Here is a 15,505-nt window from a genome sequence, read left to right on the forward strand (position 1 = left end):
CCTGGGCAACATGGCGAAACCCGGCCTCTACAAAATATTTAAAAATTAGCCAGGCATGGTGGTGTGTGCCTGTGTAGTTCCAGGCACTGCGGAGGCTGAGGCAGGAGTATGCTTGAGCCGGAAAGGCAGAGGTTGTAGTGACACGAGATCGCGCCACTGCACTCCAGCCTGCGTAATAGTTCCTGGATCAAAAAAAAAAAAAAAAAAAAAAAAAAAAAAAAAAAAAAAAAAAAGGAAATGTATCTGAAACTTTCCAAGCTTCAATTTCCTAATCTGAAAAATTGAAATAGCGGTACCTACCTCACAGAGTGGCTAATTTAATGCAGTGCTATTTGCAAGGGATAATTTATCAAACCTTTAGGCGTTGTTCTAAAGTGCCCATTAAATGCTCACTGAACTCACAGCCTTAGGAGGGAGGTTCGAGTTTATGCCCATTTTACATATGAGGACGCGTTGGCAGGCGGTACTGCTGTTCATGGGATCTGTAAAGAGTGAAGAAGGAGTCTCAGCTCTCAGTAGAGTTCATAGGCTCTAGGATTTCTGCTGGAGGTGAGAACACTGCAGGGAGGCAAGAAAGCGGGCATCAGAAGGTGCAAAGCGACCCTGGGCCCAGATCGGCGGCCAATGGCTCCCTCCGGTGGCGGAAGCGAAGAGCGCAGCTGGATCGGGCGCGAAGGGAGGATCCCCGCAGCGGGTGAGGGGCGAGGCTGGGACCCGGTGGAGGTTCTAGGGTTTTGAGAGGTTGGAGGACTAGAACTCCAGAAGTCCCTGAACGAAGTGGGCCGGATTTCCCGTGACGCACCTGGCCCAGGTGTTGCAGCCCCGCCCACCTCCCTGCCGCTTTCCGCCATCCTCACACGCCCCCTTTAGTGGGGTGGCTGCTCACCGCATCTCGGAGCTCGGACTGGGGTCCGGCCCCTGCGGCGACGATTGTTTGCACCTAAGTGAAGGAGGCTCCGAGACCCGCGGCCCACGTCCTGCCGGAGACGCTTGTCTGCAGGGCTGCATTGCATCCCCGGGCGCACGTGGAGCTGGAGCAGCGCAGGCTGGGGAAGAGCAGAGAGGGTCGGGCTTCTCCGGGCGCGCCCATGGGGCGGGGCCGAGGACGGGGACCAATAGCGCGCGCGTGCTGGTGGGGGTGGGGACAGGCTCCGGGCCTGGCATCCCGGTAGCCGCAGCTGTCTTTTCCGGCCCCCGTGTACTCTCCGCCCGAGGCGGAGCCCCCTGGCTCGCGGGGATCGCCCCCGAGCGCTGCGTCCTGCGGGTGGGTGAGTGAGCGCCCCGCGGCCCCCGAGCTGTGGGGTGCACCTGGCCGGGGAGAAGGACATCTTGGCTCCCTTGCACCCCAACGGGCGCAAAGGGGCAGGAGCCCGGATTGGGGGAGGAGGAGGACCCGGGGACCTTGTGTCGCTCGGTGGGAGCCGGTCTGTGTTTCTGTTTCGCTAGGGTGTGTTTGGGTTGGTAGAGTTTGTGGGGAGGGGTGCCTCGTGTGGATGGGAGGAATCGGGGAGGCTAAGGCGAGGAGGAGGGGGTTTGAGATGGGTTGAGGGAGAGGATTGACGGAGGGTGGGGTTTTGAAAGAGTTGGAAGTTTCTTGTTGCCTGTGGGTGCGGTGATTGCATTGGGGGGCTTGGTAGGGGCAGCTCAGGACACCGAAGGAGAGGATGGGGAAGGCTCTCCTGCCCGTAACTTACTTCCCTTTTGGGAGATTTGCTTCCTCTTGCATTGCTAGTTAAGGAAGGAGAGGCTGGAGAAGCCTGTGCCGTCAGAGAACCTTTGCCCCTTTCCAGAACCGGTGCCATCCCTAGTCTCAGGAACATAAGGGAAGGGGTGGCCCCCAGGAGCCGGGAGGGGCCTTGAAACCCCTGCTGACAGGTTTGGGGTACCACTTTTTTGTGGGGCAGTGGCTGGTACCATTTGCAGCCCACAGACTTTTTTGAGTTGCCGGTAAGCAGGGTGTGGGTGCGTTCCTGTTTCCTTGCGGTTGTCTCTCTTTTTTTTTTTAATTGACACAGGGTCTCGCTCTGTCACCCAGGCTGGAGTGCAGTGGCATGATCTCGGCTCGCTGCAGCCCTACGCCTCCAGGACTCAAGCGATTCTCGTGTCTCAGCCTCCCAAGTAGCTGTGATTACAGGCATGCACCTTCACACTTGGCTAATTTTTTTTTTTTTCTTGTGAGACGGAGTCTCACTCTGTCACCCAGGCTGGAGTGCAGTGGTGTGATGTCGGCTCACTGCAACCTCTGCCTCCTGGGTTCAAGGGATTCTCCTGCCTCAGCCTCCCAAGTAACTGGGACTACAGGCATGAGCCACCATGCCCAGCTAATTTTTGTATTTTTAGTAGAGACGGGGTTTCACCATGTTGACCAGGGTGGTCTCGAACTCCTGACCTCAGGTGATCCGCCTGCCTCGTCCTCCCAAAGTGCTGGGATTACAGGCATGAACCACCGAGCCTGGCCAATTTTTGTATTTTTAGTAGAGAGCAGCTCTGTCTTTTGGGGAGGCTTCAGGGTGTTTGATTAGTGGTCTTTGGGGGTGGGCGAGCTCTGTGGGGGTGCTTTTGATGCAACATAATCTCCTTTGCAGGTCACCTAACCCATTTGTGGCTTCCTCTACCTGTGCTCAGTCATGGCCAGCGAGAGCTCACCTCTGCTGGCCTACCGGCTCCTGGGGGAGGAGGGGGCTGCCCTCCCTGCCAATGGGGCCGGGGGTCCTGGAGGGGCGTCTGCCCGGAAGCTGTCCACCTTCCTGGGTGTGGTGGTGCCCACTGTCCTGTCCATGTTCAGCATAGTTGTTTTTCTGAGGATTGGTGAGTGGGTCCTGGGACGGGTGTGGACTGACTGTAGTATGGGAGGACATGATGGGGAGGGGTGGAGATGGGACTGGGATAAGATTAGGAAGGGGACCCAAGAGAAGCGGTTGGCTGAAGGGTTTGGGGAGGGGCTCTCTGTGGGCTTGCATTTAGCTCCACCCTGGAGCTCTGCAGAACCAGGGGGTGGGGGATATGGGGTGTGAGTCCCCTGTGACCTGATTTGCTGCTCCTGCCTCAGGGTTCGTGGTGGGTCATGCTGGGCTACTGCAGGCCCTGGCCATGCTGCTGGTTGCCTACTTCATCCTGGCACTTACCGTCCTCTCTGTCTGTGCCATCGCCACCAATGGAGCCGTGCAGGGGGGCGGAGCCTACTGTATCCTCCAACATCGATGGACTGGGGTCTGGCCTGTTCTGCCTGCTAGGGAGGGTGTGGAAGGGGCCATTACCTTTGTTGGCTCAGGGGCAAGACAAGTGTTTTTTTCATTCTTAAAATTTTTTTAGGCTGGGTGCGGTGGCTCACGTCTGTAATCCCAGCACTTTGGGAGGCTGAGGTGGGCGGATCACTTGAGGCCAGGAGTTCAAGACCAGCCTGGCCAACATAGTGAAACCCCGACTCCACTAAAATTACAAAAATTAGCTGGGCATGATGGCACCCGCCTGTGATTCCAGCTACTCGGGAGGCTGAGGCACGAGAATCGCTTGAACCTGGGAGGTGGAGGTTGCAGCGTGCCAAGATCGCATCACTGCACTCCAACCTGGGCAACAGAGCAAGACTCTGACTCCCAGGCTGCAGTGCAGTGGCGCAATCATAGCTCACTGTGATCTCGACTTCCTGGGCTCAAGTGATCCTCCTATCTCAGCCTCCTGAGTAGCCAGCACTATAGGCATGTACCACCACCCCTGTTTAATTTTTAAATATTTTGTAGAGATGGAATCTTGCTATGTTTCCCAGGGTGGTCTTGAATTCCTGGCCTCAAGTGATCCTCCTGCCTCAGCCTCCCAAAATGCTAGGATTACAGGCGTCAGCCACTGTGCCTGGCCTGGCAGGGCAAGTTTTAATAAATGTGCAGCAGGCAGGCTGGTATAGTGAAGGAGATCAACATTGCCCTGCACGTTGATACCAATTTCTAGTCCAACAATCTCATCTGTTAGGCAGTGATTGTTTTACAGATGCAGAAACTGGCACTCAGAGGATATGAGCCACATGGCTGGGGCCTGGCTGCACTTGGCTTCAGTGCTTGGAGCTATGGCAACTTCCTCACGTCCATTTCAGTCTTTTCCCTTAATGCTCACCCCTGCTTCCACTTTCAGTCATGATCAGCCGCACACTGGGGCCCGAGGTCGGGGGCAGCATTGGGCTCATGTTCTACCTGGCTAACGTCTGTGGCTGTGCCGTCTCCCTCCTGGGGCTGGTGGAGTCTGTGCTTGATGTCTTCGGGGCCGGTCTGTGCTCTGTCCGATCTGGGCAGTGCTGCGGGTTTACAGGGTCTGGGAGTGTGGGATCATGAGGGAGAAGGTCCTCTCCAGGAGAGGGGCAGACTGAGCCATTACCTTGGCTTTCTGGAGCTTCTGCTGTGTGGCCAGCATCGTGCAGGAGATGTGGACATCCCTGAGATTGTCCTTGCCTGCAGGGAGCTAACCATCTAATCGGAGAGACCAGGCTAAGATTCTTAAAACTGACAGAGACCACCAGGGAGAGCTAAGATGCTAGGATGGAGCTAAGAGGGAAGTGGGGAAGGTGGTCTCTCTGATAGCAGGTGGGCAGAGGAGGGCTTGTCTTGCTTTGGGTCACGGTTGGGGCTGGGTCCCTTCTTATTTATTTATTTATTTTGAGATGGAGTCTTGCTTTGTTGCCCCGGCTAGAGTACAGTGGTGCGATCTCCGCTCACCGCAACCTTTGCCTCCCGGGTTCAAGCAATTCTCCTGCCTCAGCCTCTTGAGTAGCTGGGATTACAGGCACTCACCACCACGCCTGGCTAATGTTTGTATTTTTAGTAGAGACGGGGTTTCACCATGTTGGCCAGGCTGGTCTTGAACTCCTGACCTCAAGTGATCCACCTGCCTCAGCTTCCCAAAGTGTTGGGATTACAGTTGTGAGCCCTGGCGCCCTGCCCCTTCTTTTTTTTTTTTTTTCTTGAGACAAGGTCTCACTCTGTCACCAAGGCTGGAGTGCAGTGGTACCATCTCGGCTCAATGCAACTTCTGCCTCCCGGGCTCATGCGATTCTCCCACCTCAGCCTCCCAGTAGCTGGACTACAGGCATGCCTCCCCACACCTGGCTAATTTTGCAGTTTTTGTGGAGCTGGGGTTTCACAATGTTGCCCAGGTTAGTTTTAAACTCCTGGACTCAAGCGATCCTCCCACCTCGGCCTCCCAAAGTGCTGGAATTATAGATGTGAGCCGCCCACCATGCCCAGCTGGTGGGGTGCCTTAGGATCGGGCCTTCTAACTCTGTCCCTACCTCTCTCCAGATGCCACAGGGCCCAGTGGGCTCCGGGTCCTGCCCCAGGGCTACGGCTGGAACCTGCTGTATGGCTCCCTGCTGCTGGGCCTTGTGGGTGGGGTCTGCACCCTGGGAGCCGGCCTCTATGCCCGGGCCTCATTCCTCACATTCCTGCTGGTCTCTGGCTCCCTGGCCTCCGTGCTCATCAGTTTTGTGGCTGTGGGGCCGAGGGACATCCGCTTGACTCCTAGGCCTGGCCCCAATGGCTCCTCCCTGCCGCCCCGGTTTGGCCACTTCACCGGCTTCAACAGCAGTACCCTGAAGGACAACTTGGGCGGTGAGCTGGGCACTGCCGTGGCAGGGATCTCGGGGTGAGGGGTGGGCAGACGTCGGGCCGGGCCCGTAAAACCTCTGGATGAGCACAGGTGTCAGAGGGAATGGAGGGCAGGAGGTCTGGACTGCAGAGCAGTGCAATTTAATTCAAGCCTGTCTAGCGTGTGCTTGGCCAGCGGGGCAGGAGGAAGCCCACAAAACAGTCCCTGCTTTAGAGGAACTTGTGTTCTAGCTGAGGAGAGACGTGCATTCAGGAATCAGTTAAATAGCACAGAAAGGCCCAGCATGACTTAAACAGATCAGGATCTCCCAGGAGTGGAGAGAAGGGAGGCCTGACTATGGGCTGGGGAGGGCAGGAGCCGGGGAGCTGGAGGTGGCCTGAGATAGACAGGTGGGGGATTCAGCCAGGAGCTGGGAGCAGAGAGGGAAGGTATCTCAGGAAAATGCTTGAGACCAGGTGCGGTGGCTCACGCCTATAATCCCAGCATTCTGGGAGGCTGAGGCAGGAGGATCACCTGAGGTCAGGAGTTTGAGACCAGTCTGGCCAACATGGTGAAACCCTCTCCCTGTCTCTACTAAAAACACGAAAATTAGCTGGGCACGCTGGCTTGCACCTGTAGTGCCAGACACTCGGGAAGCTGAGGGAGAACTGATTGAACCCGGGAGGAGGAGCCGAGATTGTGCCATTCAGTGAGCCGAGATTGCACCATTGCACTCCAGCCTGGGCGACAGTGAGGTTCCCTCTCCAAAAAAAAAAAAAAAACAAAAAAACCCATAAAATAAAAATACAAAAATTAGCCAGGGGTGGTGGTGCGCACCTGTAGTCCCAGCTACTCAGGAGGCTGAGGCCTGAGAATCTCTTGAACCCGGGAGGCAGAGGCTGCAGTGAGCTAAGATCGCCACCACTGCCCTCCAGCCTGGGCTTCAGAACGAGACTCCGTCTCAAAAAAATAAATAGGCTGGGTGCGGTGGCTCCCGCCTGTAATCCCAGGACTTTCGGAGGTCGAGGTGGGTGGATCACCTGAGTCCAGGAGTTCGAGATCAGCCTGGCCAACATGGTGAAACCCCATCTCTACTAAAAATACAAAAATTAGCCAGGCGTGGTGGCGGGCACCTGTAATCCCAGCTACCTGAGAGGCTGAGACAGGGGAATTGCTTGAACCTGGGAGGCAGAGGTTGCAGTGAGCCGAGATCGCACCACTGCACTCTGGCCTGGGTGACACAGCGAGACTCCATCTCAAAATAAATAAATAAATAAAATTAAAAAGTTAGATGGGCATGGTGGTGCACACCTGTAGTCCCAGCTACTTGGCAGACTGAGGCAGGAGGATCGCTCTAGCCCAGGAGGTAGAGGTTGCAGTGAGCTACGATGGTGCCACTGCACTCCAGCCTGGATGACAGAGCCAGACCCTGTCTCTAAAAAATAAATAAATAAATAAAAGAGCGTGGATTAGGGTCTGGAGGGAGGAATATCGGAGCATTGGGGGGACGTGGCAATGTGTCTGGCTGACCCAGGGCCAGTGCAGGAACAGGCTGGGGTCTTAGTGAGGGCAGTGCAGGGGAGGCAAGAGGACCGTGGGAATGTGTGGAGAGGGTGGCTAAGAGGCCTGGATCCCTGAGAGGGATGCTGATGCACTCTCCTCCCTGGGAGGATCCTCCTAGCTGGCTATGCTGAGGACTACACCACGGGAGCCGTGATGAATTTTGCCAGCGTCTTTGCTGTCCTCTTTAACGGCTGTACAGGCATCATGGCTGGGGCCAACATGTCAGGTGAGAGTCCCTGCCTGCTGCCTCCTGGCGGTTTGGGGCTGCCACCGTGAGGGACCCAGGGGGATGGCTGGAGGGCTGACCTCACTCCCTCTGCTCCCTCCTCTCCAGGGGAGCTGAAGGACCCCAGCCGGGCGATCCCTCTGGGCACGATCGTCGCCGTCGCCTACACCTTCTTCGTCTATGTCCTGCTTTTCTTTCTCTCCAGCTTCACTTGTGACAGGTGTCTGGGGAGGGATGGGGGTGGAGTGTCGAACAAGATTGGTGTACCTGGGTCACCAAGGGGAAACACAGGCTGGGGGGCTGGGAAGCAGAAACCCAGCTTGTTGGGGTGGAGGGTGGCTACCAGCAATTGACAACCTATAGCCAGCAGCTGCCATGGACCCAGTACTGTTGCAGGCACTTAGCTTGGGAGTGAGGGTGGGTAGTGGTTTTCTACCCAGTTTGCATTTCCACAAATATTTGGCCTCTTGTGCATATACCATTAGGTATGACAGCCGGGTGCGGTGGCTCACACCTGTAATCCCAGCACTTTGGGAGGCTGAGGCAGGAGGATCGCTGGAGCCCAGGAGTTCCAGACCAGCCTGGGCAACAGAGCAAGAGCCTCCCCCCAAATACAAAAATTAGCCAGGTGTGATGGCAAATGCTTGTAGTCTTGGCTACTTGGGAGGCTGAGGTGGGAGGATTGCTTGAGTCCAAGAGGTCGAGGCTGCAGTGAGCTATGATTACAGCACTGCACTTTAGCCTGGGGGTTGGAGTGAGACCTTGTCTCTTAAAAGAAAGGAATGACCACTGAGTGATTAAATCCAAGGCTGCCCAATGAATACCAGGTATATCCCTTTAGCACATTTGATATCTGAGTCTGATCCTTAAGATCGGGGCTGGAGATTTTCTTACCCCGTGACGCATGATCATCCGTGTCCTCCTTTTCCTCCTTCCTAGGACCCTGCTGCAGGAAGACTATGGGTTCTTCCGCGCCATCAGCCTGTGGCCCCCACTGGTGTTGATCGGAATCTATGCCACAGCGCTCTCAGCGTCCATGAGCTCACTCATTGGTGCCTCCCGCATCCTCCATGCCCTGGCCCGGGATGACCTCTTTGGTGGGTTCTCTGCCTCCTTGCTGGCTTGGAGCACGCCCTCCCTTGTCTGTCTCTCCGTCCCCGCTGAGCCCTGGCTGATGTGTCTGCTGTGGATTCTGTTTTTCTAGGCGTGATCTTGGCACCGGCCAAGGTTGTGTCCCGAGGGGGAAACCCCTGGGCGGCTGTACTTTATTCTTGGGGCCTGGTGCAGGTGAGCCTTCTTCTTCAAGGGGCCCTTTCCCTCACCCCACCAGCTGGCAGGATGGGGGTGCAGTTAGATGCAGGCTGGGAGACAAATGCAAAGACAAATGCGTATGCACTTGGGGGTGCACTGGCACTCTGCAGGGTTCACTGGCACTTTGTGGGGTTCACCAGCACCTTGCTGGTTGCCCCAGTGCTTTGCAGGGTTCATTGGCACCCTGGGAGGTTCACTGGCACTTTTTGGGGTACACGGGCATTGTGCAGGGTTCACTGACACTTTTTGGGGTATACTAGTGTTTTTTCAGTATTCACTGGCACTTTGTGGGGTGCCCCAGCACTTTGAGGGATTCACTGGCACTCTGTGGGATGTACCAACACTTTGTGGGGGTTCACTGATACTTTGGAGGTTTGGTGGCACTCTGTGGGAGTGCATTGGCCCTTTCTGGGGTTCATTGACACTGGGGGTGCACTTGCACTTTACAGGGCTCACGGGCACTTTTCAGGGTTCATTGACACTTTGGGGTGCACTGGCACTCTCTGGGGTTCATTGACACTTTGGGGGTGTGCTGGCACTTTGCATGGTTCACTGGTACTTTCCAGGGTTCACTGACACTTTGGGGGTACACTGGCACTTTCTGGGATTCACTGACACTGGAGATACACTGGCACTTTTGGGGTTTAATAGCATTTTAGGGTCTCATTGACACTTTGGGGGTGCACTGGCACTTTTGGGGTTTAATAGCATTTTTGGGGTTCATTGACACTTTGGGGTGCACTGGCACTTTGCAGGGTTCACTGGCACTTTCTGGGGCTCATTGACACTTTGGGGGTACACTGGCATTCTTTGGTGTTCACTGGCATTTTGGGGGTGCACTGGCACTTTGGAACAACGGCACGCCTCTTGGCCCTTGCCCAGCTGGTGCTCCTGGCTGGGAAGCTGAACACACTGGCCGCTGTGGTCACTGTCTTCTACCTGGTGGCCTATGCTGCCGTGGACCTGTCCTGCCTGAGCCTGGAGTGGGCCTCGGCCCCCAACTTCCGGTGAGAGACTCAGATCTGTGTCCCCAGAGAGAAGAAGGGAGGACTCGGGCTCAGGCGTGGGGCTGGGGACTGCAGCCTTGCGTGCGGCCCGCCCTGAGTTTCTGTCCCTCCTCCCCTCCATGCCCGCAGCCCCACCTTCAGCCTGTTCTCCTGGCACACCTGCCTGCTGGGGGTGGCCTCCTGCCTGCTCATGATGTTCCTCATTAGTCCCGGCGCGGCTGGTGGCTCCCTGCTCCTCATGGGTCTGCTGGCTGCCCTGCTCACCGCGCGAGGAGGCCCCAGTAGCTGGGGCTATGTCAGCCAGGCCTTGCTTTTCCACCAGGTATGGGGAGCTGGTGGGGCGGTGGGGTAATGGGAGGTGGTCAAAGAACCCCCTCTCTCTTTGGCTGGAGTTGGTGCTCCCGTCCAGGAGGCGCTGAACGGGGCTGTGCATTTGATCCTGCCACTTCCCCACCGCCTCACCCCTATACCCAGGTGCGTAAGTATCTGCTCCGGCTGGACGTCCGGAAGGATCACGTGAAGTTCTGGCGGCCCCAGCTGCTGCTCCTGGTGGGGAACCCCCGGGGCGCCCTGCCTCTGCTGCGGTTGGCCAACCAGCTTAAGAAGGGGGGGCTGTACGTGCTGGGCCACGTCACCCTGGGAGACCTCGGTGAGCTGCCCTCCCACTCACTCACTCACTCCCATCCTTCTCTCCCCCTACCTTTTTTTTTTTTTTTGAGATGGAGCTTCGTTCTGTTGCCCAGGCTGGAGTGCAGTGGGACGATCTTGGCTCACTGCAACGTCCACCTCCCAGGTTCAAGTAATTCTCCTGCCTTAGCCTCCTGAGCTGGGATTACAGGCACACACCATCATGCCTGGCTAGTTTTTGTATTTTTAGTAGAGAAGGGGTTTCACCATGTTGGCCAAGCTAGTCTCGAACTCCTGACCTCAAGTGCTCCGCCCATCTCGGCCTCCCAAAGTGCTGGAATTGTAGGTGTGAGCCACCATGGCCAGAACCCCTCCCCCGCTTTTTTTTGAGACAAGGTCTTGCTCTGTCACCCAGGCTGGAGAGCAGTGGTGCCATCATAGTTCACTGCAGCCTCAACCTCTTGGGCTCAAGTAATCCTCCTGCCTTGGTCTCCTGAGTAGCTGGGACTACAGGTGTGTGCCACCAGGCCTGGCTCATTTGTAGAGATGAGGTCTCTTTATGTTTCCCAGGCTGTCTGGAACTCCTGGCTCAAGCAGCCCTCCCACCTTGGCTTCCCAAAGGGCAGGGATTACAGGCATGAGCCCCGACACCAGCCCCTCTGCCCCTTTTATCTCCTTTCCCATGACCCCTCCAAGTAGCCATAGCCCTGCCCAGGCCCGTCTGTGATTTGGACTCTAGGAGACATTGAGTTTGGACAACACTGGCTACGTTCCTTTCCTTATCTTCTCTGTAGACTCCCTGCCCTCGGACCCTGTACAGCCGCAGTATGGGGCATGGCTCAGCCTGGTGGACCGTGCCCAGGTGAAGGCTTTTGTGGATCTAACCCTCTCACCCTCCGTGCGCCAGGGGGCTCAGCATCTGCTGCGAATCTCCGGCCTCGGTGAGCTGCTTCTCCCTGGATGCCCTCGGCCTTCCTCTGTGGCCACTTCAAATCTCCGCTCCCCTCCCCTAGAGAGTCAGCCACAGATTGCAAACTGCAAAAGGACCTTATAGTCGAGAGGAGATAAGACAGTGCTCAAAGATAATAGCCTCAGACAGTGTGTGATAAGGTCTAATAGGAGATGCTAGGGACTAGTGATGGGGTGGGCGATGTTGTGGTTTTTTTTTCCTTCTTCTTTTTTTTTTTTTTTTTGAGACGGAGTCTCACTCTGTCTTGCCCAGGCTGGAGTACAGTGGCACGATCTTGGCTTACTGCCTCCTCCACCTCCCAGGTTCAAGTGATTCTCCTGTCTTAGCCTCCCAAATATCTGGGACTATAGGCATGTGCTACCATGCCTGGCTAATTTTTGTATTTTTAGTAGAGATGGGGGTTTCACCATGTTGCCCAGGCCAGTGTCGGGCTCCTGACCTCAGGTGATCTACCCGCCTCGGCCTCCCAAAGTGCTGGGATTACAGGGATGTACCACTGTGCCCAGCCTTTCCTTCTTTTTTTTTCTGATCCAAAAATTGGGGCATAGGCACTGAAGAGTGTATTTTTGGAGACAATGGAGCATTATTTGAATCTCTAGCTGCCTCATCAAATCAGATGGTTTTTAACCACCAGTGTTCAGAGGAAGGCAGGCCAGCCACTATACACTGATGTGGCCAGCAAAGGTTTTGCGGAGAGATGGTAATTCATCCAGACTTTGAAAGAGGTTGGGATGTAGGAGATGTAACATGTCTCCCCTGCCCCCGCCACCCAAAGCCACAAAGGATGCTGGAGGCTGTGTGGGGCGGACGTTTGTGGATGGAGCGGTAAATTCTCAGCTTTTAGCGCTGAGGCCACCAGGGTTATCTATGCTCAGTCACTGCCTTCTCCCTTAATCCTGGACCAGTGCCCGTCACCAAAGTGCATGCTTCCTTCTCTATTCAGAGTCTGGCTAAAGTTCAACAGTGTTGGACATTGCCCAGTTCAGTGTAAATCAGAACCCTGGGAAATACTCAGGAGGGGGCATGACTAGTTTATTTTGCAAGATCAGCTGGAATTCACACCTGCGGAGATGTTTTGGGGTGTCGTCAAGCATCATTGACCCACAGAACATCTGAGAGCCTGGTCTTCACTTTTTGTGCAGAGACCACAATGCTTATGAAATATGAAATTTTTCCTGTGGAAGATACCAGGTCGGTGCAAAAGCAATTGCGGTTTTTGCCTTTTTTTTTTTTTTTTTTGGACAGGGTCTCACTCTGTTGCCCAGGCTGGAGTGCAGTGGCACAATGTCAGCTCACTGCAACCTCTGCCTCCCGGGTTCAAGTATTCTCCCATCTCAGCCTTCCAAGTAGCTGGGACTACAGATATATGCCAGCATTGTCCGGCTAATTTTTGTATATTTTTGGTAGAGACGGGGTTTCACCATATTGCCCAGGCTGATCTCGAACTTCCAACCTCAGGTGATCCGCCTGCCTCAGCCTCCCAAAGTGCTGGGATGCCATTTTAATGGGGGAAAAAAAGAACCGCAATTACTTTTGCACCAACCTATTACAATAAAAGGAAAAGTAGTTCCTTTAAATGGTGGATTCTCCTGTCATAGAAAATTTGATTTATGGCTTGAGCAGTGTTTGTTTCATGAGAAGGGGTCTTGGAAGAGGTCTCTGCGTCTCCCTGTAAACTCAGCCTGGTTCAAGGGAGCAATTATCCGATTCCACAAGGGTTGTTCAAAAATTAAGAACCAAGAGCTTGTCAGCAGGGACTTGGAGCATTGTGGTTGCCACGTGCCCAGCTCGGTGGCTCAGAGTGTGGCCTCTCACGCTGGATGGAGGCGGATTGCGTTGGCCTACCTGCCCCAGTACCTACCAGATGTGAGCCTGTGGGCAAGTGACTTAATCCCTTGGTGCTTTGGGCTCCTTATCAGTAAAAAGAGGAGACTAAATATTACCTACCTCATAGCATTACTTCGAGTTTCAAATAAGTTAAAATATAAAGTGCTTTCTACAGGACATAGCCCCTGGTAAGCGGATACCATGCAATGAACCACCATGATTAGGGTTTTGGTAAAACCTACTAGGGTTAGGGTTTACTGCAGTAAACATACTGGGTAGCCCTGTTTCTTTTTTTCTTTTTTTTTGAGATGGAGTCTCGCTCTGTTGCCCAGGCTGGAGTGCAGTGGTGTGATCTTGGCTTACTACAACCACCACCTTCCGGGTTCAGGCAATTCTCATGTCTCAGCCTCCTGAGTAGCTGGGATTATAGATGCCCACCACAATGCCCGGCTAATTTTTGTATTTTTAGTAGAGATAGCATTTCACCGTAATGGCCAGGCTGGTCTCAAACTCCTGACCTCAGGTGATCAACGTGCCTCAGCTTCCCAAGATGCTGCGATTAGAGGTGTGAGCCACGGTGCCCTGCCTGGTCCATTTTTTCATCTTCCCATTGCAGAGTCTGGGACGCTATTACCCTGGGGATTCAGGTCATGAGCTTGGCTGATCAGGGTGTCTGGTTTGCACAATAGAGTCAAACTCGCATCCCCTGCCGTGAAACAGATGCCCCGCTAGAAGCCGGGAGTGGACAGCGTCCTCCTCTCCATAGAATTGGAGTGCTCATTAGTGGCAAGAATCCTAAGGCGAACTTTGCCTGTTTAAGTGGAGGAGATTAGTCAATGAGATAATAAAATAAATGCATGTGAAAGTGTTTAGGAAAAATGAAAAGTCTTTATGCAAATATGCAGAATGTTGCCGTAAGAGCCCGTACACAGTGGGAATGTCATACCTATGGCTGACGCACCTTGCTGTCAGTGTGTGGGAGCGTGGTGTAAACTTAGCCTGTGAGCCTGACTCCTGTCTGTTCCTGCCTTCCCCGCTCTGCCCCCAGGTGGCATGAAGCCCAACACGTTGGTCCTGGGTTTCTACGATGACGCTCCACCGCAGGACCATTTCCTGACGGACCCGGCTTTCTCTGAGCCTGCAGACAGCACCAGGGAGGGCAGTTCCCCAGCTCTGAGCACCCTGTTCCCTCCTCCCCGGGCTCCTGGGAGCCCCCGGGCCCTCAGTCCCCAGGACTACGTGGCCACGGTGGCCGATGCCCTCAAGATGAACAAGAATGTGGTGCTGGCCCGGGCCAGCGGGGCCTTGCCCCCTGAGCGGCTGAGCCGGGGGTCTGGGGGCACCTCTCAGCTGCACCACGTGGACGTGTGGCCCCTCAACCTGCTGCGGCCCCGGGGTGGGCCCGGCTATGTGGATGTCTGCGGCCTCTTCCTGCTGCAGATGGCAACCATCTTGGGCATGGTGCCCGCTTGGCATAGCGCCCGGCTCCGGATCTTCCTGTGCCTGGGGCCTCGGGAGGCGCCTGGGGCGGCCGAGGGGCGGCTGCGGGCACTGCTGAGCCAACTGAGGATCCGGGCTGAGGTGCAGGAGGTGGTGTGGGGCGAGGGGGCTGGGGCTGGGGAACCCGAGGCGGAGGAGGAAGGGGACTTTGTGAACAGTGGGCGGGGAGACGCAGAGGCAGAGGCCCTGGCACGCAGCGCCAACGCCCTGGTTCGGGCCCAGCAGGGGCGCGGCACAGGAGGAGGGCCGGGTGGGCCGGAGGGTGGGGATGCTGAGGGCCCCATCACAGCCCTCACCTTCCTGTACTTGCCTCGGCCGCCAGCCGATCCCGCCCGATACCCCCGCTACCTGGCGCTACTGGAGACTCTAACCCGAGACCTGGGCCCCACGCTGCTGGTTCATGGGGTCACTCCAGTCACCTGCACTGATCTGTGATGCCCCTGCCTCCAGGGCTAGGTAGAGAGGGCCCAGACAGGCGGCCTATCCTGATCCTTGGAGGAGGAGGAAGAGGAGGCCACTGTGGCCCGTGGCCCTGCCCTTGGGACGTGGAGCCCAGGGGAGGTTTGAAGGGGATCCTGGGCTTGGGCATCACGCCCACCTCCTTTGGCAGAGGGACCCCAGCACACTAACTCTGGGTGGCTGTCCCCACCGTGCAGGGGAGGGAGTCCGCAGCCTCCCTTCACTGGTGCCTTGATGCTAGGGGCCAGGCCTCCTCTGTGACTCTGGGCTACCTCAGTTTCCCCATTTTGGCCAGACTCACCGGCCCACTGGGGTGGTGATGTTTTCGTTCTGTTTTATTTTTCTAACTCTGCTGACCATGAATAAAAGACCAAAACACTACAGGCTGGCTGAGCAGTGCTGGTGGGTAGCTGAGAGGGAGGGGGTGGGAATGGAGAGCTCTGCAGA

At 55.7% G+C, this 15,505-nt stretch overlaps 1 protein-coding gene across 12 annotated transcripts; it reads left to right on the forward strand.

Moving 5' to 3' along the window:
• Positions 1 to 1,117: 1,117 nt before the first annotated feature.
• On the forward strand, positions 1,118 to 15,439 carry SLC12A9 (solute carrier family 12 member 9). Of its 12 annotated transcripts, none has more exons than XM_054656141.2 (15): positions 1,137 to 1,264; positions 2,036 to 2,134; positions 2,586 to 2,808; positions 3,050 to 3,184; positions 4,123 to 4,254; positions 5,283 to 5,591; positions 7,250 to 7,357; positions 7,466 to 7,577; positions 8,297 to 8,454; positions 8,562 to 8,644; positions 9,551 to 9,675; positions 9,805 to 9,997; positions 10,150 to 10,324; positions 11,097 to 11,243; positions 14,148 to 15,439. In XM_054656141.2, the coding sequence occupies exons 3-15, from the start codon at positions 2,628 to 2,630 to the stop codon at positions 15,032 to 15,034; spliced, it is 2,745 nt and encodes a 914-aa protein (XP_054512116.1). In that variant the 5' UTR covers positions 1,137 to 1,264; positions 2,036 to 2,134; positions 2,586 to 2,627; the 3' UTR covers positions 15,035 to 15,439. The 12 variants fall into 12 exon arrangements, with proteins under 12 accessions (XP_009452094.2, XP_009452097.2, XP_063670958.1 ...); XM_054656140.2 differs by having other exon boundaries at positions 1,141 to 1,268; XM_009453819.4 differs by lacking the exon at positions 2,036 to 2,134 and having other exon boundaries at positions 1,118 to 1,268.
• The last annotated feature ends 66 nt before the right edge of the window (positions 15,440 to 15,505 follow it).

Source organism: Pan troglodytes, chromosome 6 (assembly GCF_028858775.2).
Source record: "Pan troglodytes isolate AG18354 chromosome 6, NHGRI_mPanTro3-v2.0_pri, whole genome shotgun sequence".
NCBI classification, from domain to species: domain Eukaryota; kingdom Metazoa; phylum Chordata; class Mammalia; order Primates; family Hominidae; genus Pan; species Pan troglodytes.